At 58.8% G+C, this 27,648-nt stretch overlaps 1 protein-coding gene across 3 annotated transcripts; it reads right to left on the bottom strand.

Moving 5' to 3' along the window:
• Positions 1-1,796: 1,796 nt before the first annotated feature.
• Positions 1,797-27,648, bottom strand: TRIM29 (tripartite motif containing 29). Of its 3 annotated transcripts, none has more exons than XM_027036740.2 (10): positions 26,716-27,648; positions 18,691-18,786; positions 17,650-17,883; positions 16,250-16,448; positions 13,568-13,669; positions 11,124-11,216; positions 8,932-9,027; positions 7,423-7,524; positions 5,877-5,953; positions 1,797-2,959 (listed from the first exon to the last, which is right to left on the bottom strand). In XM_027036740.2, exons 1-10 carry the CDS (start codon positions 27,517-27,519, stop codon positions 2,897-2,899), a joined length of 1,866 nt encoding a protein of 621 aa, XP_026892541.2. In that variant the 5' UTR covers positions 27,520-27,648; the 3' UTR covers positions 1,797-2,896. The 3 variants fall into 3 exon arrangements, with proteins under 3 accessions (XP_026892541.2, XP_014927549.3, XP_026892542.2); XM_015072063.3 differs by having other exon boundaries at positions 7,423-7,521; XM_027036741.2 differs by lacking the exon at positions 7,423-7,524 and having other exon boundaries at positions 26,716-27,645.

Here is a 27,648-nt window from a genome sequence, read left to right as displayed (position 1 = left end):
GGGGACCAGACACAGGGGAGCAGGGACAGGGACTTGGCTGGGGCTGAGAGGAAAAAGAGTGGAAACAGCATTGATCCTCTCCTTTCTCTCCCTTTCTGGGAGAGACACCTCCCTTCCCCTGCACTCCCGTCCCTGAGCCCCTGTCTCGAGGCCTCCAAGGGGGCCAGTGTTTTCACTCATGCTGAGGGAAGCATTCTCAAGAAATGGAAGCAAGGATTCTCCTGATCACTGTATTATCACAGCTCTCACGGTAATGGAGCCAGTGGGGAGTGACGGGGAGCATGGTGCTCAGGGGACATCCCCACCCAGGCCCCAGCAGAGGACCCGGGGCCTCTGGACATGGCTGTCCTCCCGCTGTGCCGGCCTCCGAGCTGCAGGTGGAGGTTCCCGGTGAGGACCCAGCCAAGGGCAGACGGGGGCCCGGGGGATTCAGCGAGACAGGGGGTGCCCGTCCTTCTCTCTTCTGGAGCCAGCGGCTTTGGGAAGGGCCCCAAATGTTGGGGGACTAAGGGCTTTCTCAGAGAATCTGGGAATCCCTGGAGCCCAGGAGAGTGACCCTCCTCCTGCTCATAGCCACAGGATAGCAGGTCCTAAAGAAGGTCTGGGAGGCTGTAGGGCACCCAGTGCCCACGGGCTGGACCTGCTGGCCTGGGGGAGGGGCTCCAGAGAGAATTGCTCATGGTCAGGGGCTGCAGGGAGCAGCGGCCAACCTAGGGGACACCGTCCTCACAGCTCCCAAGGGAAGGCACGGAGGTGACACAGCACACTGCTTCCGTGGTAGGTAGCTTCCCTCACACTGCTGCACATCCTCCCGAGATGCCCCATGTCTCCTCACCATCCTTTCCTGTCTTACTCCTTCCCCTCTGTCCTCTGCTTCTGGCTCATTTCTCCCCTCCCTTTTCTGATTCTAAGGAGCCCCCTCTGGAAAGTCTGGCCACTGGCCCAGCAGGGCAGGGAGAGGGAGGAGGGAAGGGGGTTGTCCCTCCATGATGCACCAGCAGCTAGCTCATTTAGGTACTTTGACTACGTGGCAGGGGAGAGAGCTGCTCCCCTGGTGTCCCTTGGCCTCGGGTAGGGAGAACAAGGAAGGACAGTGAGAATGAAGAAGACTTGCGGCCGGTGGCGGGGGGGTGGGGGGGGTTCCCGGCCACACCAGGGAAAGGGTGTGTTTTCCTTGCACCCTCTTCCTCTCTCTTCCAAGTCTTGCTTGCCTCTTCCAGGAAGCCTTCCCTGACTACCCCTCCTGGCCTCTCTGGGCTTCCAGGGCCTGGACAGCCTCATCTCCTTCCTGCATGCCCCCAGCCCAGGATGGTGTTGCCCTCAGGAGCCCACTGGTTCTCCTGCCAGGCCTTGGCCGTGGGGTCCCCCTGCCCAGAAAGCCCTCCCCACCACAGAGAAGCGCTTGGCCAGTCTCGACTCCAGCCACTCCTGGGTCCTGCTCCCCTCCAAGGGGTCCTGCTCTCCTCCAAGGACTGCAGGATAGGCTGGCTGGCAGGGGGTAGGGGAGGCGGTCAGAGCACGCAAAGCCCTCTGGGTATTCAGTGTACCGCAGGACCCTACCCCACCATCCTCCCTTCTGTTCACTGTTAGCTGAGGCCCGCCTGACAAAGGTCCGGTCTCCTGCACTGCACCCCAGGGACTCTGATGGGAGGTGGGGAAGGAGAGGAGGGAGACCTGAAGGAGCCACGTCTTCTGGAGGAAAGAGGAACGATGACTCCAATGCCCCCAGCGGTGGGGAAGTGTTCAGCAGAGGGCCCCTCTGGTGACCCTCGAGAAATGCTTGTTCAGTACAGAAGTGGGTGATCAATGGTTTATTCAGGAGGGGAAAGCCCAGGCTGAATGTCCCCCTCCCCAGAACCCTCAGGGCCCTTGGGAGGGACAGCGAGAGGAGGAAGGGCCCCACCTTGCCGTTCCTGGTTTGGTCCCCTCTGCAGGCCCCGAGCCCCATGACGGTGTGTGACATGGAAGGTAGTCAGAGGGAGGAGGAAGACGGGTGCGGAGCAGTGTGGAAGGCACCCTTGGAAACAGCGGCAGTTACGTGGAAATTGCAAGTCACCAGCCCAGCCCCACTGTCCCCCCACCTGCTCACTTGCCATTGCTGGAGAGGACACAGAATTGCAGAACCATGAAAATTCCATAGGTAAATGGCATTTCCCTTGGGGCAGCTGGGCCCGTAGCTGTTTTCGTAGATGGATTGTATCATGGTGAGGAAATTGCTTATCTCAGCTGGTGGAAGAGGGAAGTATCTTGGCTAAGACCATCCTAACAGCCAGGAGAGCCCATTCCCAGGGACTTCAGACTCAGAGTAGATATGGTGACGCCCAAAGTGGCCAGGATGACGCCAGACACTGGGAGCTTTTCCTGCATGGTGGCCAGGGCCTGCAGGCTCCTCCGGGCTGGGCACTGGTGGGCAGGACCAGAGCAGGGCACTTAGGGCCAGTCTCCTGATGGGGCCGGGCTGCTGGGAAGAAGAAGGTGGGCCCATGCAGGTGGGAGATGGGCAACTATCTTGGCCAAGCATCTACTGACCACATCACACGGGAAGGAGCCCTGGAGAGAAATGGCCAACAGGCCTCAAGACAGCAGGGGGGGCAGGAGAGGCAGGCTGCTACCACGTGGGCACCCATGGGAGCCCCAGCAATCCACCCTGGAGGAGGGTGGTGGGTTAGGGGAGGCAGGCCCACCTATGTCCCACCCCTGCGACGGCTGGCCTCTGAGCACAGGAAAGACGGTGACCATCAGAAGTCCCAACGCTGTAGAGGGGCCTGGATGGAGCATGGCTGATGGGGGAGGAGGGGGGAGGCTCCCATCCACCCAGATGAGAAGGATGCCAAGAGGAATAGGATCAGCCGGGGAGGGCAGGGGTGGCAGTGCCTCGTTTCTGTCCGTCTGGAACTCACGGGGCCTCGTTGGACCCCATCGCGTTGCCTTTGTTGACGTAGAACGGTCGGTAATGAGACTGCGGGAGAGGGGGGGAAACAAGAGTCGTTAGAGGAGGCAGATGAAAGCTGAGCCTATTAGCCAGACCCCCTAGCCTAATGTCCCCGCAGGAAGCAGCAGTAACCTGAACCCACAACTCTAGGGCGCTGCGGCCTCACCTGCAAGCTCTCCCCGCCTTGTGAGCGGGGTTGGGCCCCAGTATTATTGGAGTCTCTGGGCTCATATCCTAATGAGAGCTCATTCCCGTCCATTGGTAAAGGAGCAAGAACCTCAGCCTCTCATCAAACCTTCTCTCCGTGGCCCAGGAACACCCCCAGCCCACCAGAGCCCCCATTTGTATACACTTTCCCCTCTATGGAACCGCACTATGCTGTTACCAGGGTCTTCCATAGATGGACCCGTTTAGGTTTTTACAGCCACCCAATTAAGTGGGTTATTATTACCATCCTTGTTTTATACATGAATACATCAAGGCACAGAGAGGCTAAGCAGCTTCCCACGGCCACCCAGCAGCTGAGTAGGGGAGCTGGGATTTGAACCCTAGCATTTTAGCTCCAGAGCACGCCCCCCAATTCCACCCGTGTCTCCGAAAGACCTCTTGGGTCTTCAAGCATTTGCTTCTGTCGTCTCCGCATGACTCCCACTGACAGAGAGGGTGCAGGTCAACACCCAGCTGCCCAAACCCAGCCCCTTTGCCTCTCTCATCCTGGCCCCTCATCGGGATTCAGGAAGCGTCCTCAGCAGAGTCAGCAACAACTTTCCTCCCCCCACTCTGCTCCCAATCAGCTCACCAGGGCCCTGAGAAATCCTCCAGCAGCGAAGAGGCCGGGATTCACTGCTGCTTGCCTGTGTGAGCACCCCTGGCCTCTCTGTGGGCTTCTGGAAGTGGCTCTGTCCCTGAGCTGGGTCAGGGACCGAGCCCATCTCACCCTCCACTGATGCCAGTACAGGAGACACCGAGGATGTTTCCAGCCCCTGCCCTTGACCTTGCTTGCCTGGAAACTTGTATCTACTGGTAGCTCCTTGCCCACGTCTGGTCCAGAGCAGAACTGGGGGCCTGAGGAATGTGGGGGCCGAGTCCTTAGCTCAGACCTCGGTTAAACCACTTATTAAACAATGCAAGAGGGGCGCCTGGCTGGCTCAGTGGGTAGAGCACGTGACTCTTAATTTCAGGGTTGTTGAGTGCGAGCCCCATGTTGGGTAAAGAGATTACTTTTAAAAAACAAAATCTTTAAAAGTAAAAAAAAAATGTTTTTAAAAATAAGCAACACAAGAGACAGAAGCCCAGGAAGGAGAAAGGCATGGCCAAAGTCACATAGCTCCCCGGTGGCAGAATAGGCCTGGACCCGAAGGTAGGCAACAAGGCAACATGAATAGACCTAGAAATGGATGAACTCTTTCTTTCTGGAAGGCTGGGTCAGGCAAATGGGCCACAGGTCAGTGAAGGGTGCTGTCCTGTTAAGAGCCCAGAGTGGTGGGTAGGCAGGAACAGAGCTTCAAGGCCTCTGGGCTTGTCCCCATTTTCCCAGCCTGCCCCTGTCCCCTCCCTGGTTCAGGGTCATGGCACATCAGAGTTGGGAGGACTGTGAGATCATCCAGGCCATCTGACTCTCGTTACAGACGTGGAAACTGTGGCCCAGAGGAAGAAGGACTCACATGAGGTCACACAGCAAGTCGGTAAGAGGGTGAGGGCCAGACCCCAGGTCTCCGGACCCCCAGGCCAGCCTTCTTCACATATGATCACCTGCCTCATACATACGAGCATCCTTCCAGTGCTGGGTGCGAGCTGCGGACGTCAGAACCCTACCTGCCAAGCAGTGCTAATGAGCCTTCTCTGCTGGGACCCAGGCTCTCGGAGGTGAGAGTATGTGGTTGGGAGGGGAAGGACCGAGTCCAGGAACAAAAACCCTCTTTCTTTCTCCCCATATCTGCTCTTTGCAGTCCTGCTGCTACAATGCCTCTGGACCCAGCTCCAAATTACACACACGATCACTTAGCTCCCCTCACCAGCAAATTAAAAGATTCTCTCCAATTAAACCAGCCCCAGTCACCGTGGCCCGGAGCAAATCACTTCCCCACACTCTGACCTCGAAATGCAAAGACAGCAGGGAGCGAGGGACTCGAGCCCCTGTCCCCGGCAGAGCCCCTGATGCCACCCATACCCCAGGGCAGCTGTCTGACTCTGTCAGCGGGAAGAGATATGCACAGCAGAAGGTGGGGGCACAGCCTGTTGAGGAAGCCCCTGCTTGCCTAGGTCTTGGGTCAGGTCTAAAGGTTATCAGGGGTCACTTCATCTCAGTACTACATTATAAAACGGGGGCAACAGTCTCAGAGAGGGAATATGGGATCCCATGAGCTGGCTGGCCCCCAAAGTCATGCTCCCCTCTTGTGTGGCTTTTCAGTTCCTGGTTCAGGGTCATTAGCTACTGAACCCAAAACATCTCTATTCTTAACACTGTAGCCTCTGCCTCACCGCACTATAACCCCCATGGCCTCTGTGCTGTCAGAGCTGGGGAATGGCCACAGGGAAGTGGGACCCGTCACTAGGATGTCTGTCCCCTGGATGGAGAATATCACACTGTCAGAGCTGATGAGGACAAAGCTATCATTCAGCAAACACAGGCACCCAGCAACCATTTGCCAAATGAAAAAAACCAAAAACCAAAAAAAAACCCAGGGCTGCCCACTTTACAGATTAGAAAATTGAGGCCCAGAAAGTGTGTGCTTACCCAGACCCACTGCCTATTAGCCCTAGGTCTCTACTGCCCTTGGCTGAGTGTCCATATTCAGGCCACTGTCGCCTCCCCCCTCCATCCCAGAGATGTCCCCATCCCTCTATCACCTCCCCTGGGAAGTTGCCCCTGGGGAGCCCCATTCAGTGCCCATTCTGGACACACCTATGCCCAGGCAGGCTCTCCTGGCAGCCCCTTACTCACCAGCAAAGTCTGCTTGCCAGATTTCCAAGTCTGGGGCTGGGTCTTGGGGCTCTGGCTCCTGATGAGGGAGGGATAGCCTGCAGAAACAGGAGGTGCCGGTCAGAGGGAGAGGGGCTGGGCAGTCAGGGCCTCCAGGACCACAGCAACACGGGTGCCATCTCCAAAGTGACCACCAAGCTCCATCCAGCCCATTACCAAGTGTGGCTACCCCTCAAGAGGTATGCAGCAGCTATGGGGGGGGGGGGGGGCAGTGGAAAACCCTGGGGAGGCTGGCCAGAGGGAAAAGGCACCCAGACAGAGGGAGGAGGAACAGGCCAGGAGGGTGGGGCCAGGCCGCAGGGGAGTGTGGCCACCAAATCCAGGTCAGGCTCACGTTACTCCCCAAGGATTTCCCCCCACCCACCCTGAAGGTTCACACCACTGGCTCTGTCTCTTCCCATGAGCACAACCTGCCAGCGTTTCCACCAGGAGGCGCCCTTTCCAACTGCCCACGCTGCCTGGACAGGGCTCCATTGTCACCACCGTGGGGACTTTGCACACGGCTTCTCCTTCAGCCTCACCCCGTTTCTGTGAGCTCAGCGGTTGGCCCCAGCTGCACGGCCAAGGGAGCGGCAGTTGGGATGTGAACGCAGGTTTTGTGGGGTATCGAAACCCATCCCCACGTTCCTCCTGCCCAGTTCCTCTGCCTGTGGCCTATTGCGGGGCGGGAGGCTGGGGCCAGGGACAGGCAGTAATTTGCCTGGTGGCTATGGTCCGGGCTTAAGAGAGCAAGCCCACGGAGCCCAGAGCACATGGGTGCTACCCGGGCCTGATCCTCCCACCTACCCCACTCCCCTTCAGCCCAGTGGGATCTGGGAGGACCTCTGGACCACAGAACAGTGGAAGGCACTGTCAGCCTCAGCCATCGGCCTGCTGGGACAGTCCGCAGGGCCTGGGGAGGAACGGACTATGACCCGGACTAGAGAAGCTCAAGACATAAACAGGGTCTGTCCTTGGCTGGGGCAGCCCGGAGCCCTGTTCTGGGCTGCTCTAGAGGAGGATGAGCCGGTCAGGCCCAGAAACCACCTGCAGCCCTGCCAGGCTGCCAGCCAGGCTGACCCTTCTCTTGGTCTGCCCTCCGCAAGAGGGTGGAGACAGAGCAGAGAAGCCAGGTCTCTCCCCGCATCTGGGGGTGGGGGAAGCCTTGGAAAGAGAGGGTTCCACGGGTCCTGAGTGGCAGATGGAGAGGGGGGGATTCAGATCTCAATTCTCAGTTCCCAGAAAGAAAAACCCATGCCAGCCATGAGAGAGGGGAGGATGGGGGTGGGGCCGGGGGGTGTGGTCCAGGAGACCAGCCGAGTAGAGCAGACAGAAGTCCAGGGGAAGGGTGAGCTAGGGAGGGTGCTGGGGGGGGTAGGGAGGGGGTGGTGGGTGCGGGGATGCATCCCTCTTCCAGGGGACTCTGGGGAGGAGGGACCAGGGTCCCCTAGAAGTGGCAGAGAGCCCCATAGGATGTCCCGTCTGCCCTGCTGTGGGAGAGACAAGGGGAGGGAAAGCGGGCAGGTACCAGGATTGTTTTTAAACAGCCCACTGCCGTCCAGGGGTTTGGAAAACTCTGTGGTGGCCTGTCCCGAGGTGGTGAACTGATAGGGGACCTTCCCAGTGCCTGCTGGGAGAGAGAGAGGCATTAGCAGCACGGCCTGGTCCCAGGAGGGGCCAGAGGGAGTCACAGCTCGCCCCGGAGCGCGGTTATCCTGGCAGCCTTATCCAGCCAGCGCTGAGCATCTCTGCCTCCTTCCAGGGCCGTGGGAGTAGGTGCAGGTGGGGTCCACCCTCACGGCGGGGGGGGGGGGGGGGGCTGGGGGGGCGCGGTGTGCGGATTCTGCTCGCACACAGGCAGGCACCTGCCCAGAACCCCCATCCGAGGCCATTACCGGCTGGGATGGGCTGATCTGTGTGAAGGCGACCACAGATGTTCCTGGGCTGTTCCTCTGGGGCTCGGTATATTTGAGGAGGGGCTGTCCTCGGGCCAAGCCTTTCACAGGGGAGGTACTGCAGGCCAATGGGGGGATCCAGGGAAGCCTGAAAGCTCCAAATCACACCAGAGGGTGACTGTCTTCCCTGACTGGTGGCCTCTGATCTAGAGGCTTGACCAGAGAGCAGGGAGGGATGTGCTAAGAGGCAGACAAGGCCAGGGCAAGTGCCGGTTTCCTGGGCCTGGCTCGGGGAGAGGACATCCGTGGGGGTCTTGCGGGCCGGGACCCTCTGATCACATTGCCTTGTAAGGCGAGCAAGGGGAGCTGGTCCTTCCAAGAATCCCAGCCCTGGGTACAGGCTGGGAGTCCAGCCCGGAAGGGACAGCTGACTCATAAAGCCACCCTCGGAGGCCACAGCTTGGGGGTCTGCTGCCCTGCACAGCCCCTTTCTCCTCCCCCTCCCTGACTCTGGCCAACCTGCTTATCCTTGCTTCCGGGCCAGATGCTTGTCCGAAGACAGACGGGCTTATACCGGAGTCCACAGAGCTGTCCCTGGGGCCTTTCAGAAGAGACACGAGGGCCCTGGCCAACCTCAGGGGACATGAGTCACTGACCGCTCAGCTTCATCAAAGAATTCTGGGGAGCAGAGTCAGCCTCGGGAGGCCTTAGAAGTGGTGTAGTCCTGCCTTTGCGAAAGAAGGCTTCACAGGACTCTGACTCTGCAGCGTGTTGGCAGCTGCTACGTGGCCACAGGGCTCTGGAGTCAACTGAGGCCGGCTGTCGCCGGATGAACCAAGTTAAGTAAACCTTCTGCAGCGGGAGGACTCCAAAGTTAGGCCCGAGGGAAGCACCCTGGGGATGTCAGGGGTGGCAGTGGGCATATGGCATGGTCACGTCCTGACGCTGTGGCTCATCGTTAGTGGCCATCACTGGTGTAGCCCGCGCTTCTCTAACAGCAGAGGCACAGGTGGAGGCAGCTCCCTGGCTCTCAAGCCGGGGTCTGTGCCCTACAGGGCAGGCGGCTGGTGAGGGAGGAAGCAGAGACCAGCACAGAGCTCAGCAAGTGACGGGAAAAGCAGGGCAGGGTGGGGACCGCTCACCTTTCAGGGAGAAGGAGGAGCTGCCTTGGACAGCGGGCAGGTCGTCAGAGCTCTGAATGGTGGAGGAGTATTCCCAGACCCTGGAGGTGTAGTTACCTGGCAGGACACGGGAAGAGGCATCAGACCCGTGCTCCCCCCGTGCAGCCGCATATGGGGACGCCGAGGGCAGGACGAGACCATTTCTGCCAATGTGTCCAGCCCCCGTCCCGCTTCCTGCCAATCCTTCCTGCCATCAAACTCACGCTAAACCACAAGGTGTCTGCACATCCCTGCCCAACCTCAAGGCCGGGACTCAGGTGCCAAGTCCTCAATCAGCGCACAGCACTTTCCTGGGCCGCCGCCCCCACACTCACCGGCACCTCCATCTCCCGGCTTCACCTCCCTTCCCTCCTCTCCAACACTCCACCCTCCATCCGGGCTACCCCTGAGCTCCCCCAGCGCCCCTGGCACAGACACTCGACCTGCTCCCCATCCTCAACACAGATGTTGGATCCCTGACGTCAGCTTCCCTGTCACTCCCCCAAATCTGCGTGTGCCTCGGCCCCAGGCTTCACGTCACCCTGCACCCCTCCTCCCCCTGGGTCCTAATGGCAAGTTCCATCGTCTGTGTCCCCCCCCGCCCCCCGGGCTCCATGGGGCCAGGGGGCAGGACTGTCTGGCCCAGCATCACACGCAGCACCTGGCACTGAGCCCGGTTCCTAGAAGATTTCCTTGTATGGTTGATGGAGGAATGAACGAAAGAACAAATAAATACAAACACATGCGAACACCCGGGGACGGAAGCGGCTGATACTACTCCTGAAACTCTGCTTGCCAAGTTGAACAGGAACAAGTGTCCGTTTGGAAGTATGCCCCGTAGTCTAGAGGAGGAGAGGCAGCAGGGAGGGCACGGAAAGAACGGCAGTAGCACCATGGGGACGTTCAAGTCTGGGGCTTCAGAGCCCCCCATGGACGACACAGCCGTCCCGGGCCCTCCCTCTCAGCAGTCCGGACAGCCCCCTCCCTGGTGGTCCTCTCCCACAGCTGCCTGCGTGGGGCTGACGTTGGGGCTTGGCGGTCAGAGATGGCTGGGGCCGCCTGCCCACCCCACCGTGAGCCCCTGCCAAGGGGACCTCGGGAGGGCTCTCCAGCACGGCCCCTGGGGAGCAGACCCACCCAGAGCTCCGAGGGGCCAGAGGCCCACACCCTTTCATCCACTTGTTTGGATCCACTCCTAACACTCTTCAACTCTTCTGTCCACTGTCCACTCCTCCTCTCTTTCAACTTGTGTTTGCTGAGCTCCCCCCTCCAGGTTTGCAGCAGTGAGCCGGACAGACCCAGCGTCTACCATGCATGTGGTAGTAACAGTGTGAACCCAGTCCTGACACAGAGGCCTGGCCAGTGCCCTGCCCACGGGTGCCCTTGACCCTCCAACCCGCCAGATCTCTGAGGGCCCGTGTCCTCACCGAAGAGGTCCCCCACCCCCTTCCTCACCTCTTCAGACCTCCCGGTGCCACATCCGAGGTGGGGGTTCTGGTGGAGATGCCCCAATCCCCTCCTTCCCTGCACATGGCTGGCACGCACCTCAGAGCCTCCCGGAACCTGGGTTCTTGGGGTGCATGGCCCTACCCTTGGCATGACGGTGCCCTCGGTGCACCGGGCAGAGGGGTCTCTGTGTTTGGCAGCTCTCCCAGAGGAAGCCACGTCTCCGCCCCTAGTTCACCTTCTCCGGGTCTTAAGGGCATGCCACTCACCTCGAAGGGTGGCAATACCTCCCGGATTTCCAGGGACGGCCCCAATTCATATGATGCCATCCTCTCCCTTTACAGCTACACTAGTCTGTCTTAACCACCGTGACTTCTCCGTGCAGAAGTGTCCAAATCCATAAAGGACTGGGTCCCCCTCAGGTCCTTGTGTCCCCATGCTTGCTAAGGGAAGCTTCTACACCTAACCCCAGCTCCCAGTCTCCCTGACTCACCCTTCAGGGGGAGGAAGATCGTTTGGACTCAGAGATGCTCAGGTGCCCGGCTGCCTCTCCGTAGCCCAACTAATGAGGTCACACCCGCCCCCCCCACACACACACACGCACACGCACACACTCTGAGCTCAGCAGGCCCCCTTCCACCTGTCTCTGGGCCCCTAGCCCGCCTCAGCCCCCACATTCCCCTCACATCACGAGCCCTGCCCATCTACACACTGGGCCATTCTCTCACCTTTGGTGCCATAGAGATTGTTGAAGTTCTTCTGGTTCGTCTCCTTGGAGAGGCGGCTGGGGGACCCTGGCTGGTACGATGTCCTGGCCCCACCTGTGAAGCAGATGAGCAGGAACCATCATTGCAGAAAGGTGGGTCTGGTTCAAGGCAGGCCCATGGTTCCTGACTTGGGGGTTACATGGGACTCCTGGTCCCCGAACAGCCCCCACTGCCTGTCTCAGGACCTGGGTTTCACCACCAAGCTCCTCTGGGTCTAGGATAGGCAGTCACTTAATCTGCCCTCCAGCCAGGACACTTGAGAAGGAAGGAGGGCTATTAAGTATGCAAGAACACAGGTGTAAACCTGGACAGACTGGGGTGTATGGTCACCCTACCCAGGGGGCTTTGAAGGTCACCAGAGGCTGGAAAAGCCAACACTTCCCTCCTGAGCCAGTCCCCTGTGTGAATAAGACCCCAGAGGCCAGGAAATGAGGAGCCCTTGAGGAAGGAGGATCACGGCAACCGTGCAGGGGGCCCAGGCATCAGGCCCTGGGCCAAACGAGAGCTCTCCAGAGATGGTGAGCGGGTGCCCGCAAACACCTCTCGGGTGCTTCCCCGTCCGGAGACAAGACCTTACACTGCAAGGCAACCTCCAAACTCGGGATCCCACAATCTTGAGAGAACGGCAGACTGGGACTCATACCCCCACCTCACAGGTGAAGAAAACACACTCCCCATATGTGCCAGGGTCCTTCTTTCGGCCCCTCCCCTCCCACCTAACCAGCACCTGCTGGTCCTTCTCTAAACCCCTGTGCCTGTGGTTCCTCTCACCCAGGTGCCCTCTGTCCGTCGCAGCCACGCCTCTTTACTGAGCACACTGCCCGTCTCGGGGGGCCTGGAAGCTGACCTCCACCGGGAAGTCTCCCTGCCCGAGCCCACTGCCCCGGGGCCCCCAGACTCATGCCAGTGGCCCTCGGGTGGGCCTTGCTTCCCGATCCCCTTGCCGACTCTCCCTGGCCCTTCCTTTGCCTCTACCCTGAGCCTGGGAGCTCCCGGAGGGCAAATTTCCTCCTTCCTCCTGTCCTCCGTGCAGGGGCGGGGACACCGGATGAACCTGTTTCTTCCACCTACAAATGTCACAGCCTGACTCAGTGACAAGCTGAAAGGCTTCCTAGCATCTGAGCCTAATCTGTCTCCTCTCAGAGGGGGCAGTGACCAGGCCAAGGTCACCAGGTCCTGGCTCTGGGACAGCCCCTTGGCAGCTCTGTGCTCCTCCCTCCACCCCTGTTCTTGCTCTGCTCCCCTCCCCACGACCAGACTCACGCTGGAACCCACACTCTCCTTGGTCTTCCACAGAGCAGGGGAGCCCAGCAGGGGCCAGCCAAGGGGAATGATCGATGCACACCGGGGTCCTCAGAGGGACCAGCTTGGGCAAGGGATGCTGGGGAGGCTGGTTAGTGCAGCTCAGCCACTGGCAGACCTGGGACAGAGCCCCAGGAGGGGAAGGGGCAGGCCTCACCAGGAATGTGGGGCAGGGGGCACCCGGGGTGCCCAGCTGCCTTGCCATGCCTCTGCCAGAGCCCAGGTGTTGTTTTCAAGTTGGGTGGAGCGCAGAGTCTTCTCCCGCTGAGCTCATCTCTCTAAATCCCCTACGCCCTTCCCATGGTGTGTGTGTGTGTGTGTGTGTGTGTGTGTGTGTCTGAGGTGTGTGAATCAGCGCTCTGGCCTGGAGGCCCCCCCTCCCCAGTTCCCTGCGCCTTCCCCACGTCTCCGGTCTCCTTTCCCACCTTTCCCCACACCCCCATTCTTCTCCCGACGCCCCCCACCCCCACTCACACACCTTCTGTCTGAGGGCCCACAGGCCTGGCACACCCACCCTTACGTAACGGGCATTACTGTGGTTTGTTGCTAGTGCAGAAGAATGCGACAGGCTACCTACCACCCTGGGTGAGGACAGGCAGGCTCTGGCCCGTACCCCCACCCGGCTGGGACCGTCCAGGCCCAGAGAGGGAGGGCCAGGCGGCAGGCACGGGAGGGAGAGGTGAGGCAATGTGGAACCAGCCGTCGGTCTCCCTGCTCTTGAGGAGCAGATTGGCTCTGGAGGAGCCAGCCTCCCACGGGACCACAAACACTCAAGCGGAAGCAGAACACGGCTCAGGCCTGGCAGATGGCCGCTGGTGAAAACAGCGGCCAGGGGACCCTCCGGGAGGAAAGGCAAGGAAGGGTTCGGACTGGAGGCAGGGACCCTCCGGAGGGGAGGGAAGCCGTGAGGGGCAGGGTGCCAGCAACTTATCTCTAACCCGGATGCTTCTGAGGGTGAAAGAGGGCACCGTTCGAGGTTCTACCGGGACAGCGGGTATGTCCCAGGACTTCCCGAGGCAAACCGAGTGACGGTCACTCGACCAAGGCGGAACCCGGCTGAGTCTCCGGGCCCGTGGCCCTTAACGGCAGGGTCTCTCCCTTACCCTTGGGCGTGAGGTACATGGAGTATCTCTTCATGGCATCAGGCGCACTCCACTCGCTCATGTAGCTGTTAGCGTAGTTGTTCATGTAGCGGTGGTCGCCCCCTGGGAAGGAGAGGGTTCAGTCACCAGAGGGGCAAGTGGAGAGGAGAAGCCGGCCCTTGGGGGCATCCCTGGGCTCTGCTGAGTTGGCCCATAGCCCCTCTGTCCCAGGGAGAGGCAAGAGTCTCCGACCTCAGAGAAGGCAACACCCTGCCCTCCGCTCCTGAGCTCCCAGGAGGCGAGAGAGACTCTACAGTGGGACATCTTTCTCCCTGGACTGAGCCTTGGCAGTAAGGCCACAGGGACAGCACCTTGCAGTTGACAAGGCGCTGCCGATCTCCGTTTCTTCTTGGTTGTGTACATCCTCATGTGACAGACAAGGAAACTGCGGCTCAGGAGGTAAGTGAAGCCACTTGCCCAATGTCACATGGCCCATAAGGGCAGCGTTGGGGTGGGAGCCCTCGTCCCCACTTCCTCACTTCGTCCCAGCCACTGTTGGTGGCCCGAGGGGATGGAATGACGTCCTCACGCTGACCCCCATGGCCAGGGATCCAGCTGGCTGAGCAGAGGCACGCAGAGGGGAGTGAGCTGAATGGGAGGGGCACTGACTCTTCCCACCCCACCCCCACCCACCAGTAAACCCCCAAACCCAAACAGATCTGTGGAGCCAAGCTCGCCCTCCCCACCCCATTCCTTCCTCTCACCAGTTCCCCATCTTCTACTTTCCCTCTGCCCTTCCCTCTCCCTCTCCCCGGGGCAAGAGAAGGAACGAGAGGAGGCTCAGACCCCCATCCTGTATCTCCACCACCTGTGCCTAGCAGGGGCCTGACACACAGTAGGCACTCCTAGGTATTGGCCCAGCCTCCACCCACCCTTCCACCACCATGGCAAGCCCCGGATGAAGGCGATCTGGTGCTTCTTAGTCTCCGGGCCTAAGGCTGAGTCCCTGGTCCGATGGGCAGGCTGGCATCCGGGAGGAGAGGAGGTCTGACTCACTGGCCACCCACCCATTCCCCCCGGCCACCCCGCCCTAGCCAGGGACACTCCCAACAACAACACAGCAGCAACCAAGAACCGACTTGGAGGCCCAGGGCCCCAGGCACAGGTGCAGGGCCACTGACATCAGCAGCACCACCACCCTGCTCCTCGAAGCGCCTCCCTGCACACTGTGCACCGGGCATGGGGCCACACCTGCACAGAGGCCATGGCCAGCACGGCCATGACCTAGAAATGGCACGGCGGGCGGGTGGGCGGTAGGGCTCACAGGCCACCCTGACCCAGTCAGGGCCACCCTCGTTGGTCTGGCCAGACCTCAGATGAGGGGCTCTGCCCTCGAGGTCCTACCCCAGGGACCGTGATCATCACACTCCCCGACCCCTCTGCACAGCCACCAGCAGCGGCAGCTTCTCGGAAGGGAAGACGTGGAAAACTGAGTAGCTGAGTGTGAATCCTAACTACATCCCCTGCTTAGCTGTGTGCCCTTCGGAAAGCTGCTCCTCCGAGCCTCAGCCTTCTCATCTGTGAAATGCAGTCCATCCAGCATGGAAAATAAGCTGCAGTAAGTGGAGAGCTCCCACAAGGCCAGCACACAGGGAGTACTCAGTCACTGTTAGCCATCGCCATCAGTGTCATCACCGTTGTCATTAGGAGGAGTTCAGGATCTGAATGCCTCTTGAAGCCAAATTATCGTCTTGCTGCAATGGCTCAAGAATCCTCAGATGTGACTGAATGTCCCTCACATTTCACAGGGACACCGTGTGATGGCACCATCACCAACATATATAGATGCCCCCCTAAACTTCAGCACATCTGCATGCCGTTATCCCCTTCTCATCCCCAAAGAATCACATGCTCCATCTGGAGACAAGACAGGGACCACTCACTTCCTTTGGGGTGTTTGGAGCCAGAAGTGTCCTTAAGGCCCTGTGTTGGGCCTGGGCCACCGGGTGGGGCCTTGGGAGAAAGTGCTCTGGCTTCAGGCCCTGAAAGGACTAGGCTGGGCTGGTGAGAAAAGACTTAATGGACTAGTTTCTCAGATGAGGAGGCTTTCTATGAGATGATTCAATTGGCCTCCGTGGGGGACAGCATGACTCAGAAGAGAAGCTGACTTCAGGGGAGCTGGTGAATCACTGAGACACATGTATCACATTGTCCCCAGCCAGCCCATTAGGCCAGGTCTAGCCTCTGGGCTCAACACCACTCAGTGTAGCCATGGTGACAGGTAAGCTCTCCCTCCAAGCATGATGCGGTTCTGGGTCATGTCTACTGGAGTCTGCAAAGCCACCAGGTTAGCGTCTGGCCCTTACAAACGGCAGCATCTGCTTTCCCACACAGCTGTTGGATTGAGCTCCATAATCAGATGTAGACCTGAATGAAATTAATCCCTGAATTTGATGGATGACCCACCGAGAGGAGGCATTTGTGCAGCCAGTGCCCAGACGCTCGCTGCCCTTGAGGGCCCTTGTAATCACTGCATGACCTTGGCAGCAAGTTCAATGGAGGCCTACAATCCCTGAATCCCTCGGGTAGGATGGGTGGTTTGGAACAATGAGGGGCTGGCTGGCTAGTGCCAGCCCAGGCAGCAGGGATTGGCCTCAGAGGAAAGTGCCCGTGGCCGTGGGACCTGCCCACAGAGGGACCTACCGTTCTCCATGTGATTCCTCTCAATGAAGTTGCGGCTCAGGTCGGCCTTGCACATCTTCTCAACGTGGCGCATGCACACATTGAGTAGGTCATCCTTGAAGTTGCCAAGCGACTGTCCCAGGCCCTCCCCCTCCAGCAGAACATGGTAGGTGGGCAGAGGTGGGGGGAGGGAGTAATTGCTCATCAATGCACCGAATTCCTACCAAGGAAGGAAAGAAGCCATTAGCTTTCTAGGTCTTTGGGAGCTGGTGGGGGGAGGGGGGGGCTCCTCTGCAGGGGGCTCTCAGTCCAGCTGGAAGACTCAGTACCCAGAGCCAAATGTGCTGGATTCAAGACACAGCTCTGCTACCAACTAGCCACACTTGTCCTCATAAATTTCTCCCTCCGTGAAATGAAAGGGTTTGACCAAACTCCACTGGGGGCTAACAGCTCTGATGGAGCTGGTAGTCAGATATGCGACTCTACGGTTCCCACGTCCACAACTGGACACTTCATCCTACCTCACAGGGGTTTATGAGAGTGACACAAGCTGTAGCATCTTTGGGAGTGAAAGCACTAAGGAAATGCAAGGAACTTCTAGAATGTTCTGGGCCAGCCATGGCACTACCTCCACCTTTACGTGCCATACTCAAGCCTGCCTCATGCTTTGTGCTTCTCCCCTCCCTTCCCCCTCACTGGAGAGTCCCTCCTCTTTCTCAAACCTCTCTGGGCCTTCAAGACCCAGTTCAAATTCCATCTCCTCCACAAAGCTGTCTTAGATTACTCCTGCCTGCTTGCCCTTCCCAGAGCTTCCACAGAACTTATCTCCCGAACCACATGCTTTATCATTTAATTACACACTCTTCTATATTGCTCTCTAATTGTACACATCTTATCTTCCCAGCTGGATTGTAGCTCCTGGGGGGCAAAAACCATATCTTGTACCTTTCTATTCTCCACAGCACCTAGCAGAGTCCTGGGCATGCTGTAGTACCCAAAACACTCTAGCAGTTGGAAGGATGGGTGGAGGAACAGACACACAGATAAGATCAAGGACAACACATGGGTAGCGCTTACATGCCACTCCCCCATAACCACAGCAGGCATCGCTAATCAATCCCAGAACTCTTTCCCGCTGAGCCCGAAGCAACGTTAATACATATCAACTGAAGTTGGTACAAGGTGATATTTGTGTGCCATCTTTAGAGTAGACAGGAAAATGGCTTGGATGGAAAAAGTAAATGGGCAGATGGGATGGAGGATGGATGGATGGATGGATGGATAGATGGATGGATGGTGGGTGAATGGATAGACACATGGGTAGCAGATAAATGAATGATGGACAGATGGATGCTGGATGAAGATCTGGGAAAGCAGATGGAAGAATTGAGGGATTGAATGGTGGAGGAAGTCCTTGTTACCTGCAGAAACAGCACTGAGTCACTGATGCTTTGCATCTGCTCCCTGGTCTGCTTGTCGTCATGCAACACCTTGGCCCTCTCGTCCAGAGCATCCACGATCACCTTCACTTGGTCCACAGCATCCTGCTCCCGCTGCTCCAGGGCAGCCCTCACTTCCTCCTTTTGTTTCTCCAGGTCCCTCACCAGGTCCCGGAAGTTTTGCTCCAAGATAGCCTTCTCGTTGGTGGTGAAGCTCTGGGTCCAGAGTGAGAGGAGAGAAGAAAAAGGCTTTCCATAATTAAAAAGAAACTCCCTCGTGGGATGTATCTTTAGGTTCCCAACCCAGAATCAGAGCCAGGCAGGGTATTTCTACTGCCCCAACCCAGCAAGCCTGTTTGGTTAAGAATCTCATTCAAAGGCACCATTGACATCATCTATTGACAGAGATGGCCAGGGTTTTTTACAGCCCGTTCTTCCTTATCTATCTGTGACTCCTCCCTGGGTGGGTTGACTAGAGCCATCATTCCAACCTTGGGCGATTCCAGAGACCCAGAAGTTCCCCCATGAGTCAGGCTGTGCTCTATGAAACTCAGCTAGAACCAAACATCATTCAGAAAGTGAACTGATGGGCTGTTTATGCAGCCAGGGTCAAGAGTCAGTGATTTCGGACTGTGGTTGGTAGTTACTCAAACCATGGCAGGCATACATCCAGCCATACTGGCACAAGTCAAAGGACAACATCATGCATTTGGTGGCCGGGTGGTCTGGTAGACAGAGCAGACAGTGGAGGGCCCTGGAGGACCGGTTGGCTTTATTTGCTCCACCCCTGGAGGACCTGGAGGGGCTTTATTTGCTAGGATGATGTCAAATGAGCACAAGGTGATGGACAAGATCCCACCCAAATGCCTGGCCCAGACTTAGAAGGGGAACTGGTGGGGGATGCCAGAGGGGTGGGAGGAGCCAGAAGAAGCATGCAGCATAGATGGGGGCCAAGCCTGGCTCCTCGCAGGTGGGACAGGTGGGGTGAGCCCACGGCAAGGCTGAGGCATGGAGGCGGCCCACCTTGATGCGGTCCTTCTCTTTCTGCCACTTCTCAGCTTCGTCTTCAATCTCGATGATCTTGAGCTGCAGCTGTTCCTTCTGCAGCGACAGCTCTGTCTGCAGGGAAGGAGCCAAGGTTGGAGAAGTCGGGGAGGAGGAGCACCAGAGAATCCAGGAGCGGACCCACCCAGGGGGCCGGCTTGGGCAAGGTTTGCCACCCAGCCCTTTGGCCTCCATTCTGCAGACATTCATCGGGACCCTAGGTATGCCAGGCACTGTGCCCTTCATCAGGGATCCAGCAACAAGCCAAACACTACTTTGCTATGAACTCAGGCCTCGGGGTCTGGACATCCCAGCTGTGTCTCTATAAGGACTAAACCTCCGCCAGGTCTGTCCGCCCAAAGTGAGCAGGAAGGAGGTTTGTTTATGGGGTTCCCCCTCCTTTCAATGGACCTGTGGCCACTGGGAAGAGGGAAGAAAGCTCCTGTCTCCTTCAAGCTTGGGGGAGCAAGGGACCCAGCCAAGCTCAGCCCAGCCCAGCCCAGCCCAGGGAGTATCCCGTGGCAGTAACAGTGTGCAACGTTTCTGTGCCATGACGTGGGGCCTGTGTTGCAAGCGGGAGCCCAGGCTGCAACCAGCGGGGACTCCTGTCTGGACAGGCACAGCTATAAACCTGTTTACAGGAAAGAGAGTGCAGTCTGCAGTTTGGGCAGGATGGGGACCTCTATTCAGGGTCCCTGGAGGAGGAAGGGGAGACCAGTGAGTGAGGCAGTGATGGGAGGGGGGGAGGATAAGAGAAGACAAGCAGAGATTCCAGGGACCCCCGCTCAGGGGAGGACACAGGCTGCTGGGGTCTGGGGTGGGTCGGGAAGGGGACCAGGAGAGGTGCCTTGGGAGGGGAGCTCTAATGGATATGGAAAGTGTAGATAATACTTTCCTTCCATTTGGGGAAATGCCTTCTCTGGAAACCAGCTACCACAGAGACGAAAGGGGAGGCATGAAGCCAAGGCCAAGCCGATTAGGCCAAGCCAGGAAGCACCTCTTTGTTCTGCTGGGCCCTCTGCCAGTGCTCTCAAAGCACCTTCCAGCTCAGAAGACTGGTGGGTGATCTCCACCCAACAGGCAGGAAGACTAAGGCATCTGAGAATGCCTTGGGGTGCTTGCGGTCACCCCACTACCCTGGGTTTTGAACACAGAGTTCCAAGCCTTTCTCCAGCTGCCTCTTTGAGGAACCCACAAGAAGAGTCAAGATGAGGAGGCCACAAACCACTGGGAATGTGAGCTCCGTTGGCACGGGGTCCTGAGCCGGGTATAGACTTCGCCACATGTCACACTTAGAGTGCTCCACCCAGACGACAGGCCGCCACCTGGGGTCCCTCAGCACATGCCCAAGGGGAGTGGATTGGTAGTGGAGACAGCTTCCCTGGCTTTCTTGGAAAGGGTGCCCAGAGGGCCAGGGAGCTGGTGGAGAAGATGGGGAAGGCCCGGGGCAGGAGGTGTGGAGCTCCCTGGCCCCTGATCCCACCCCACACCCGCTCTCTGCCCACGCTCCTGCGCCCTCCAGGCAAGGAGACTCTGAGTTCTCGGTAAGCATCCGCCCCACCGGCAATGGGCTGAAAATCCCGTAACGTGGAAAACGCCATCACCAGAGAGAGAAAATGGTGGTCCGGAGGAAAGAATGAAGGAAGTTGAGGACAGGGTCCGGCCTGGTCTCTGGAAAAAGGCTGGGGAGAAGCCAGGAGCTGATAGACACCGCGGTGGGGGAGCAAAGGAGTAAGACCCCACTGTGGACACGGAGACTCAACCTTCGCGCTCCCTGAGGATGCAGGGCCCGAGAGCCCAGGCCACAGAGAGTAGAGCAGATCCAGTGGCCTGGAAGGACCTGGGTCATAGGAAGAGACAAGAGTCTGGACAATGGGTCTGTGCCAGGCACCTTGCCCATCCCGGGAGAGATGCTGGGTGAGGCCCGAGGTCAAGGGGACAGCTGGAAGCCACTTCGTGACCTGGCTGGAGGCGGGGAATTGGCCGGGCGCTCTCTCCCCTACCTCGGCACCCCCAGAACAAAGCCTGATGGACAGGAAAGCAGAGAAGGAAAGTGCATTCACTCCCACCCCCGGGCCTGTGGCTGGTGGGGGGCAGGGGCAGCCCTCCCATGAACGAGGCTGGGGGATCCAGCAGGGAGCCCACCCACAGCACGGGACTGCGAGTCTAAACGTTTGGATCCAGTTACTGCCGCCCCCAGGCAGGCGACTTAAGTGCTCCGTGCCTCGGTGGCGCTATCTTCCGTGGACACAACAAGAGGCCCGCCCCCCAGGAGGTCATGGGAAGAGCTGGGAGCAGGACAGTGAAGCTGTCAGAAGGTGCCCAGCACAGAGAGAGCCCCGGCCTGTGGCCCAGCATCGTGTTGTGTGGGGCACCTTCCGTGGACCAGGAGCCGTGCCGGACGCTCTCGCTCGGGCCAGGCTTGGCAGAGTGAGTGCAGTGTGGCGAGCAGGCCAGCGGGGCACAGGCGAGCGGGGCGGGGGGCGGGGGGCGGACAGTGCGATCAGGTGGGGCCTAGCTGGTGTCCAGAAGTGAGGACCGCAGGTGTGGCCTTGGGATACACAGTGAAGGGTGCACACACAGAGGCCTGCATCGTGGGGAACAGAAGCCCGGGGGACCCTGGGGAAAGCAGAATGGGGATGAGGGAAGGCCAACCTTGCCAGTGGGAAAAGGTATGACCAGAGAAGGTGAAGGCCAGGGGAGTCACGTGCAGCAAGCAGCACCTGCTAGCCGCTGTGGGGGGAAGGAGGGACATGGGGCTGGGCTGGGGCCTGCAGGTGAGGAGAAGTCTCACCAGACAAGTGTGGATTCGCCGGCCAAGAGAGTGGAAGAACCATGGAGTAAGAAGGAAGGGGGTAGCACAATGGAGAGCCGGGGCCAGGGCCTACCCTAGAAGCCCATCCTGCGGAAGAGAAGGAGGGAAGAGGGCAGCAGGGCTGGCAGAGGTGTGGCGAGGAGAGCCAGAGGGGAGGAGGGGGAGGCGGCTGATCTGGAAACATGTGAGGGCAGGGGCACAAGTGGAGCCACACTGTCTGCAGCAGTGGGCGGGAGACTCAGGGCGGAGGAGAGACTAGTCTCCTTCTTTCTTTGGGGCACTGGGGAAGTCGGACACAGGCTGGGAGAGGGCCTCGCAAGACCAGACTTGCAGGACGCAGCGGGATCAGGGAAGGGCCCTTGGCCTGGGAGCTCTGTGCTGCTAGAATGGTCCTTGCTCGCCTCTCTGGGATGAGGGCTATGCTCTTCGGAGAGGAGGGTTTGGGGTGAGACCCCTGGGGACGCAGCCAGCATCTGTGTGGCTCTTGGCAGTTTCTGCCCGCTTAGCAGGGCTGCACGAAGCTGGAAAAGGCGGGATGTAGGAAATAAGATAACGTAGGAAGGCTCCGCGATCCTGGGTTCCCCCACAACACTAGGAGGAGGAACGCCACTTAACTGTATTATTGAATATCACCTACATGTCTGGCGTTGTCTCCTTTAACCTGGTGTCACCCCATTTCACAGATTCAGAAACGAAGGCCTAAGAAGATGACGTACCTTGCCCGAGTTCTCACAACTAGAAAGGCGCTGCGCCCAAGATACAACAAAGGACTCAGGTCGTAGTATGTGGCCTCTTCACCTGCAGCCTCTTCTCCGGATCTTCCCGGACAGCGTCCTTCCCCTTCAGTCCTGCTGCTGGGGCCTCAGCTCCCCACCCCTCCATCCCTGTCTGCACCTTCCTCATCACTTCCTCCTACTCCCGGTTCATTCCCTCCACCCTGCCCAGGCCTGTCCCTAAATGCCTCCTTTGTTCCCTTCTCCTACACTCATCTGGTTGCCTCCCGCTCTGTTGCCCGGGATGGGCACTGGGTAAGCCACCCTGCCTGCAAATCCTTCTGGCCTTGGGGGACCAGAGGTCTCCCTGAGAGCAGAGTGACGGCACAGCAGCCGGTGCCTCCATCCGATGGGGCCCTCAGACACACCCGAGCGAGCGCTCACCTGGACATGTGACCTGCATGCCCCCAGGGAAGGGGGCGAGGAGGCTGTGATCCTCTTCTGGCTTGATTTGACCGCACGGGCCGTTGGCTCTGATATTTGCCAAATGAGCCAGTTAATTGCCAAATTTGTACTCTCAGACAAATGGTAATTATCTGGATAAGGATCTGAAATGCTGGATGGATTTCCCCATTTCCACCCAGATGTCAAACAGCCCAGCATTAGTCTGTCTCACTGAGGCTTACTGTCCCTTCTGCTTCCTCGGGTGTCAGGACAGGGAAGGGGCGACTGGGGGCAGACACAGTACCACCCAGGCTGGTTCCAGACCAGCGGCGGGCCCTTGAGAACGTCGCCCCGCCTGTCCAGGCCTCAGTTTCCTCCTGGTGATGTTGGACGTGATCCCTGACTCCCAACCTGGTTCCACGTTAGAATCCCCAAGGGAGACTTAAAAATACAAGATCCCAGGCCTCAACCCCCTGAACCAGAACCTCCCAGGGAAAGGCCCAGGAAGCAGTGTCATGATTCACCCACCAGGTGACTCCAACTTAAGGATGGCTGTTGGGAGCCACTGGGCCCAGTGGCCCCCCTGGAAGGCCTGCCATCACCTGAAAACAAAGTTTAAAATACTAGAGGGGCACCTGGGTAGCCCAGCCGCTTAAGCACCTGACTCTTGGTTTCGGTTCGGGTCTTGATCTCACAGTTTGTGGGTTCGAGCCCCGGGTCGGGCTCTGTGATGGCAGCGGGGAGCCTGCTTGGGATACTCTGTCTCCCTCTCATCCTGTCGCTTGCACACTCATGCTCTCAAAATAAATAAACTTCGTTGTGAAAAATGGTAGCGAGGAAACAGCCACCGGAACAGTCCGAACCCCAGCTCTGCTGCTCTGCACTGTGACTTCAGGTAAGTCTCTTAGCACCTTCAAGCCTCTGTCTTCATCTATAAAATAGGTGAAAAGCACACACCCTGTGGGGCTGTTGTCAGGAGTAACATGTAAACATCTGGTGCATAGATGTGTCCATAAAAACGCATGCGTCTCCTGCCACCTGCCGGTCCCTTTCTTCCCCTGTCTCCAAATAGTTCACAGGATAAACTGCTTCCCCTCAGCACCCACAGGCGAGTGCTCCCCCATTCATGCCTCTCCAGGCTGCCGACCCAGAGCCCAGGCCAGACCCATGCCAGGGCCACGCAGCTGGTGGTGCAGAGGCCGGGCAGGTCACCCTCGAGCAGACAGCCATGGGCCAGGAGGAGTCCTCCCTCCTGAGTCGATGCAGCAGGAGGGACTTGGGATAAGACAGGAGGCGGGCCGTGAGACACAGAAAAGGAGGGATATGTACAATGTAATCTCATCAGCCTACTCCAGCCCGTCCAGAGGCAGGAGGGCAGACCGGAGGACATCTGTGGAGCGGGACTAGAACATTCTGATCTTGGATCCACCAGAGGAAGGACTGTCATGCTTCTGCATCAAGTGGCCTTTCCCCCAACACTGCCTCCGCTCAGAGGCTCCAGGGAGAGTTGAAACCTGGGAGATGAGCACCCCCACAGCCCTGGGTGTCCTTTGCAGCCTAATGCAACCATTCAAGGTAGGTCTAAGATGACCTCACCTGGGCCTTCACCAGCCGGCCTGCAGAACAGGTTCTGGACAGGGCTCCTTGCAAAAAAAAACCTGTGTGTGGGTTGACGTTTGGGTCTGCAGGGGATGCCTCCAAAGGACGCCGGGATTGACACGCTTATTCATTTCAATCAGTCACCCCACTAACCCCGCTCTGTGCCAACGTCCCCCACGTCTGACATTCCAGCAGAGCCAGGCCTAGACAAACAGCCGTGCTCCAGCTCAGTCTCCCAGCTGGCTCGCACCACTCCCTGTACCCTTGGCTGCTGGTGCACGCTCGTGCACACGCACACACACGCTGTCTGAAGTTCCCACCGTTAGTCACTCCGGCGGATCAGACATTTTCCTCTGAAAGCCCCTGTAAAGCACGCGTATCCTGGATCCCATCCCCTCAATGCCCTGCCTCTCAGTTGCTCTCAAATCTTGGAAGAGAATTAGGGGGCTTCTTCCTCTACATGCTGGCACAGATCCCTTCCTCTCCCTGGGCATGTGTCCCTGTCTGCAAGGTGAAGGAGGAGACAGAGGAGACTGCTACAGTCCAGCTGGCCTGGCATTCCGCCCTCTACAAGTTGATGTTGATCTACGGCTGCTTCTGTGTAACTGGGCGGATGTTCCCCAGGCTTGTTTGTGCGTCTGAGCTCTGCCTCCTGACCTACATCGTGAGCCCTCAAGGGCGAGGGCTGTGTCTCAGAGTCCTGCGGCAGCCCCAGGCACTGGAAGGTGAACTCTTGAGTTTCTGGTGCCTCCACAGAGGGCTGACCAAGACCCTCGAGTCCTCCAGGGGCACTTGGACTTTTCTTAGGTGATACTTTTGTTTCAGACGCACTTTGCGGGCAAACCCTACGTATAAAACAGATAAATAAGAATGTATTCTGCTTGTAGAAGTGGGAGCCGGAAGCCCCTTGGCACCAATATCTGCCCCCTCCTTGTCGGGGAGGTGTCAAAGACATCTCCAAGAATCCTAGGACTCCATGGGGGAATTTGAAAACCGCCAGTCTAGTCCAACACCTTGGTTTCACACATGGAAAAACCAGGACTGAGAGAGCGGTAGGGACCTGTCCACAGTCCAACGGCTAACGAGAGGCAAACCCCAGGGCTGGACCTCGGTCAGGCCTCCCAGAACCCTCTGCAGGGTTTCGGTTGCAGTGGATGAGGATGATGGCCCTTGCTCTGTTGTGGTTTCCCAGGTAAGCTCCCAAAGGACGGGTTCCACGGCTCTGCCCCAGCCCTGTCTACCAGCGTGAGGCTTGAAGCCAGGCTGGGGTCCGGGCGTTGGGGAACAGGAAACACCTCCCTGGGCTAAACGAGGCCTCTGAAAAGGATCTTTGGGTCTTTCCTCATTTGTAACCCATCTCTCTCTGCCCAGGGCTGTGGGCACCAGGGGTGCAGGAAGACAGTAATCGGCCAACTCTCGGTCAGGAAGGCTGAGCAGGGAGGAGTCCCGGGCTGCCCCATCTGGATGGTCACAGAAGCTGTTGAGGAAGGTCAAGTCCCCCACATTGAGCACCAGGAGGTTCACGCCGGGGGGAGGCTGTCCACGGCCACCCGCCGCGTTGCTGTTACAAGAGAGCAGGACGCAGCATCCATGGGGCTAGGGGCAGCAACCACAGCTGAGCCTTTGGCCCAGAACACCTTCCCCAGGTGTAGCACATTCACAAGACTCCACACGCCTCTGCTCCTCCCCGTGGAAGCCCAGACGCAATCACGTCGACAGAACCCATGCAAACACTTAGGCATCACCTACACAAACATATGCACTAAACACCCACACGCACATATCACACACACACACATATACGTACATCCCGCCCACATGCAAACTCCAACCCTCGCCAAGTAGTGTCCACCTACAAGCATAGGCACGTGTGCATGCAACCACACAAAGCACGCAGGGCCGGCCCAGCTGAGAGAAGGACAAAGGAGGCCACTGGGGACGGCAAGAGACCGGCCCCGGGGATCAGATAAACAACAAGAAGCCTCTGTACTGCAAATGCAAACTCTAAAGCCAGAAGAAAAGAACGTTTAAGCGGCCCCCAAATGCCCTCCCCCTCCCCCATCACCCCTGCCCCAGGGGTCAGTCCTGCTCAGGTGGTAAGAATTATTTGGCCCTCAAATTAAAAAAAATTAAAAAGAAAAAGAAAAGAATCGCCCCAGCCAGGCAGAGCGCAGGATTGAGCACTGATTCTCTGATCAGACTTGAATTTATCCTATGACCTTGGTCAGGCCCCCAGTCGTTCCTGCCCCTCCGTTTGCTCATCCAGGCAGTGCCCCTGTCTCCAGAGGCCTCAGAGCATGAGGGAACTGCCTCTGCCCCCCAGCCTGCAGGCGCAGAGGGGCAAGAAACGTATCCTGAGAGAGCCAGGGACCGACGAGACTCGAGGCCCAAACCCTGGGGGCCCCCAGCGCAGAAGAGGCCCCAGCAAATTACCTCCTTCTCGGCCTTGGCCTCTTCCACCGTCACCGTGCTGTGATTCTTGTGCTCCTGGAACATGCAGAGGTAACAGATGCAGGTCTGGTCGGTCTGGCAGAAGAGCTCCATGGTCTTGCCGTGCAGGGGACACTTCCGGGCCTCGAAGTCCCGGATGGGCTCGAGCAGCTGGTGGTCGCGGAAGGCGGCGCCCTCCAGGTGGGGCTTGAGGTGCAGCTCGCAGAAGGACGCCTGGCACACCAGGCAGGACTTGACGGCCTTCTGCTTGTTGCCGATGCACGAGTCACACAGGACCTCCTCGGAGCCCGACTTGGAGCGCAGGAGGAGGCCGCCGTCGGCCCGGGGGTAGCTGTTGCGCCGGGCCTCCCCGGGCTCCACGATGGACACCGTGGGCTTTCGGGGCTCCGAGAAGATAGACTTGCGCAGCTCCCCCTTCTCGGCGAAGGAGACGGGCTGCTTCCTGGCGGCCCCCAGCTGGAGCCCGGCGTAGGGGGACCTCTTGCCGTCCCCAGAGTCCATGCTGAAGTAGCTGGAGCCCTTGTCGTCCACGGACTCGACAAACTGGATGATGGGCCGCCGCCACTCATTCCCCGAGAACAGGGCGCTCTTGCCCTCCCCCGGTTTCGGGGCGCCGCCCAGGCTCTTGCCCTCGGCCGCCTCCCCGCCGTGCCCATTGGTGGTCTTGGCATCCTGGCCTTCGCCCTTGGCCCCGTTCTCCAGGGCGCCGTTGGGCCCCGGCGGGCTGCGGGCATCCCTGGCTTCCGGGCTGGCCCCGTTGCTTCTGGAGGCATCCGCGGCTTCCATGGCGGGTCACTGGGCAGGCGTGTTTGGGACTCGCTGGGGCTGCAGGTGGGTGACCTCTCGGGCCGGCGTCTCGGAGGGGAGTGGGACAGGCGGCAGAGCCCAGAGAAACACCTATAGGGAACAGGGGAG

Source organism: Acinonyx jubatus, chromosome D1 (genome assembly GCF_027475565.1).
Source record: "Acinonyx jubatus isolate Ajub_Pintada_27869175 chromosome D1, VMU_Ajub_asm_v1.0, whole genome shotgun sequence".
In the NCBI taxonomy this organism is placed as follows: domain Eukaryota; kingdom Metazoa; phylum Chordata; class Mammalia; order Carnivora; family Felidae; genus Acinonyx; species Acinonyx jubatus.
Note: the sequence above shows the minus strand (reverse complement) of the source record. Positions and strands in the feature narration are given on the sequence as shown.

Bases quoted from the DNA above. Each gene is read 5' to 3' on its own strand.
- TRIM29 (XM_027036740.2), bottom strand. From the start codon at position 27,519: ATGGAAGCCGCGGATGCCTCCAGAAGCAACGGGGCCAGCCCGGAAGCC. The intron at 17,884-18,690 runs GTGGGCCGCCTC...CTCTGGACCCAG, and splicing joins AAGAGAAGGACCGCATCAAG to AGCTTCACCACCAACGAGAA. The intron at 13,670-16,249 runs GTAGGTCCCTCT...TCTCCTTCCCAG, and splicing joins GAGGAATCACATGGAGAACG to GGGGCGACCACCGCTACATG.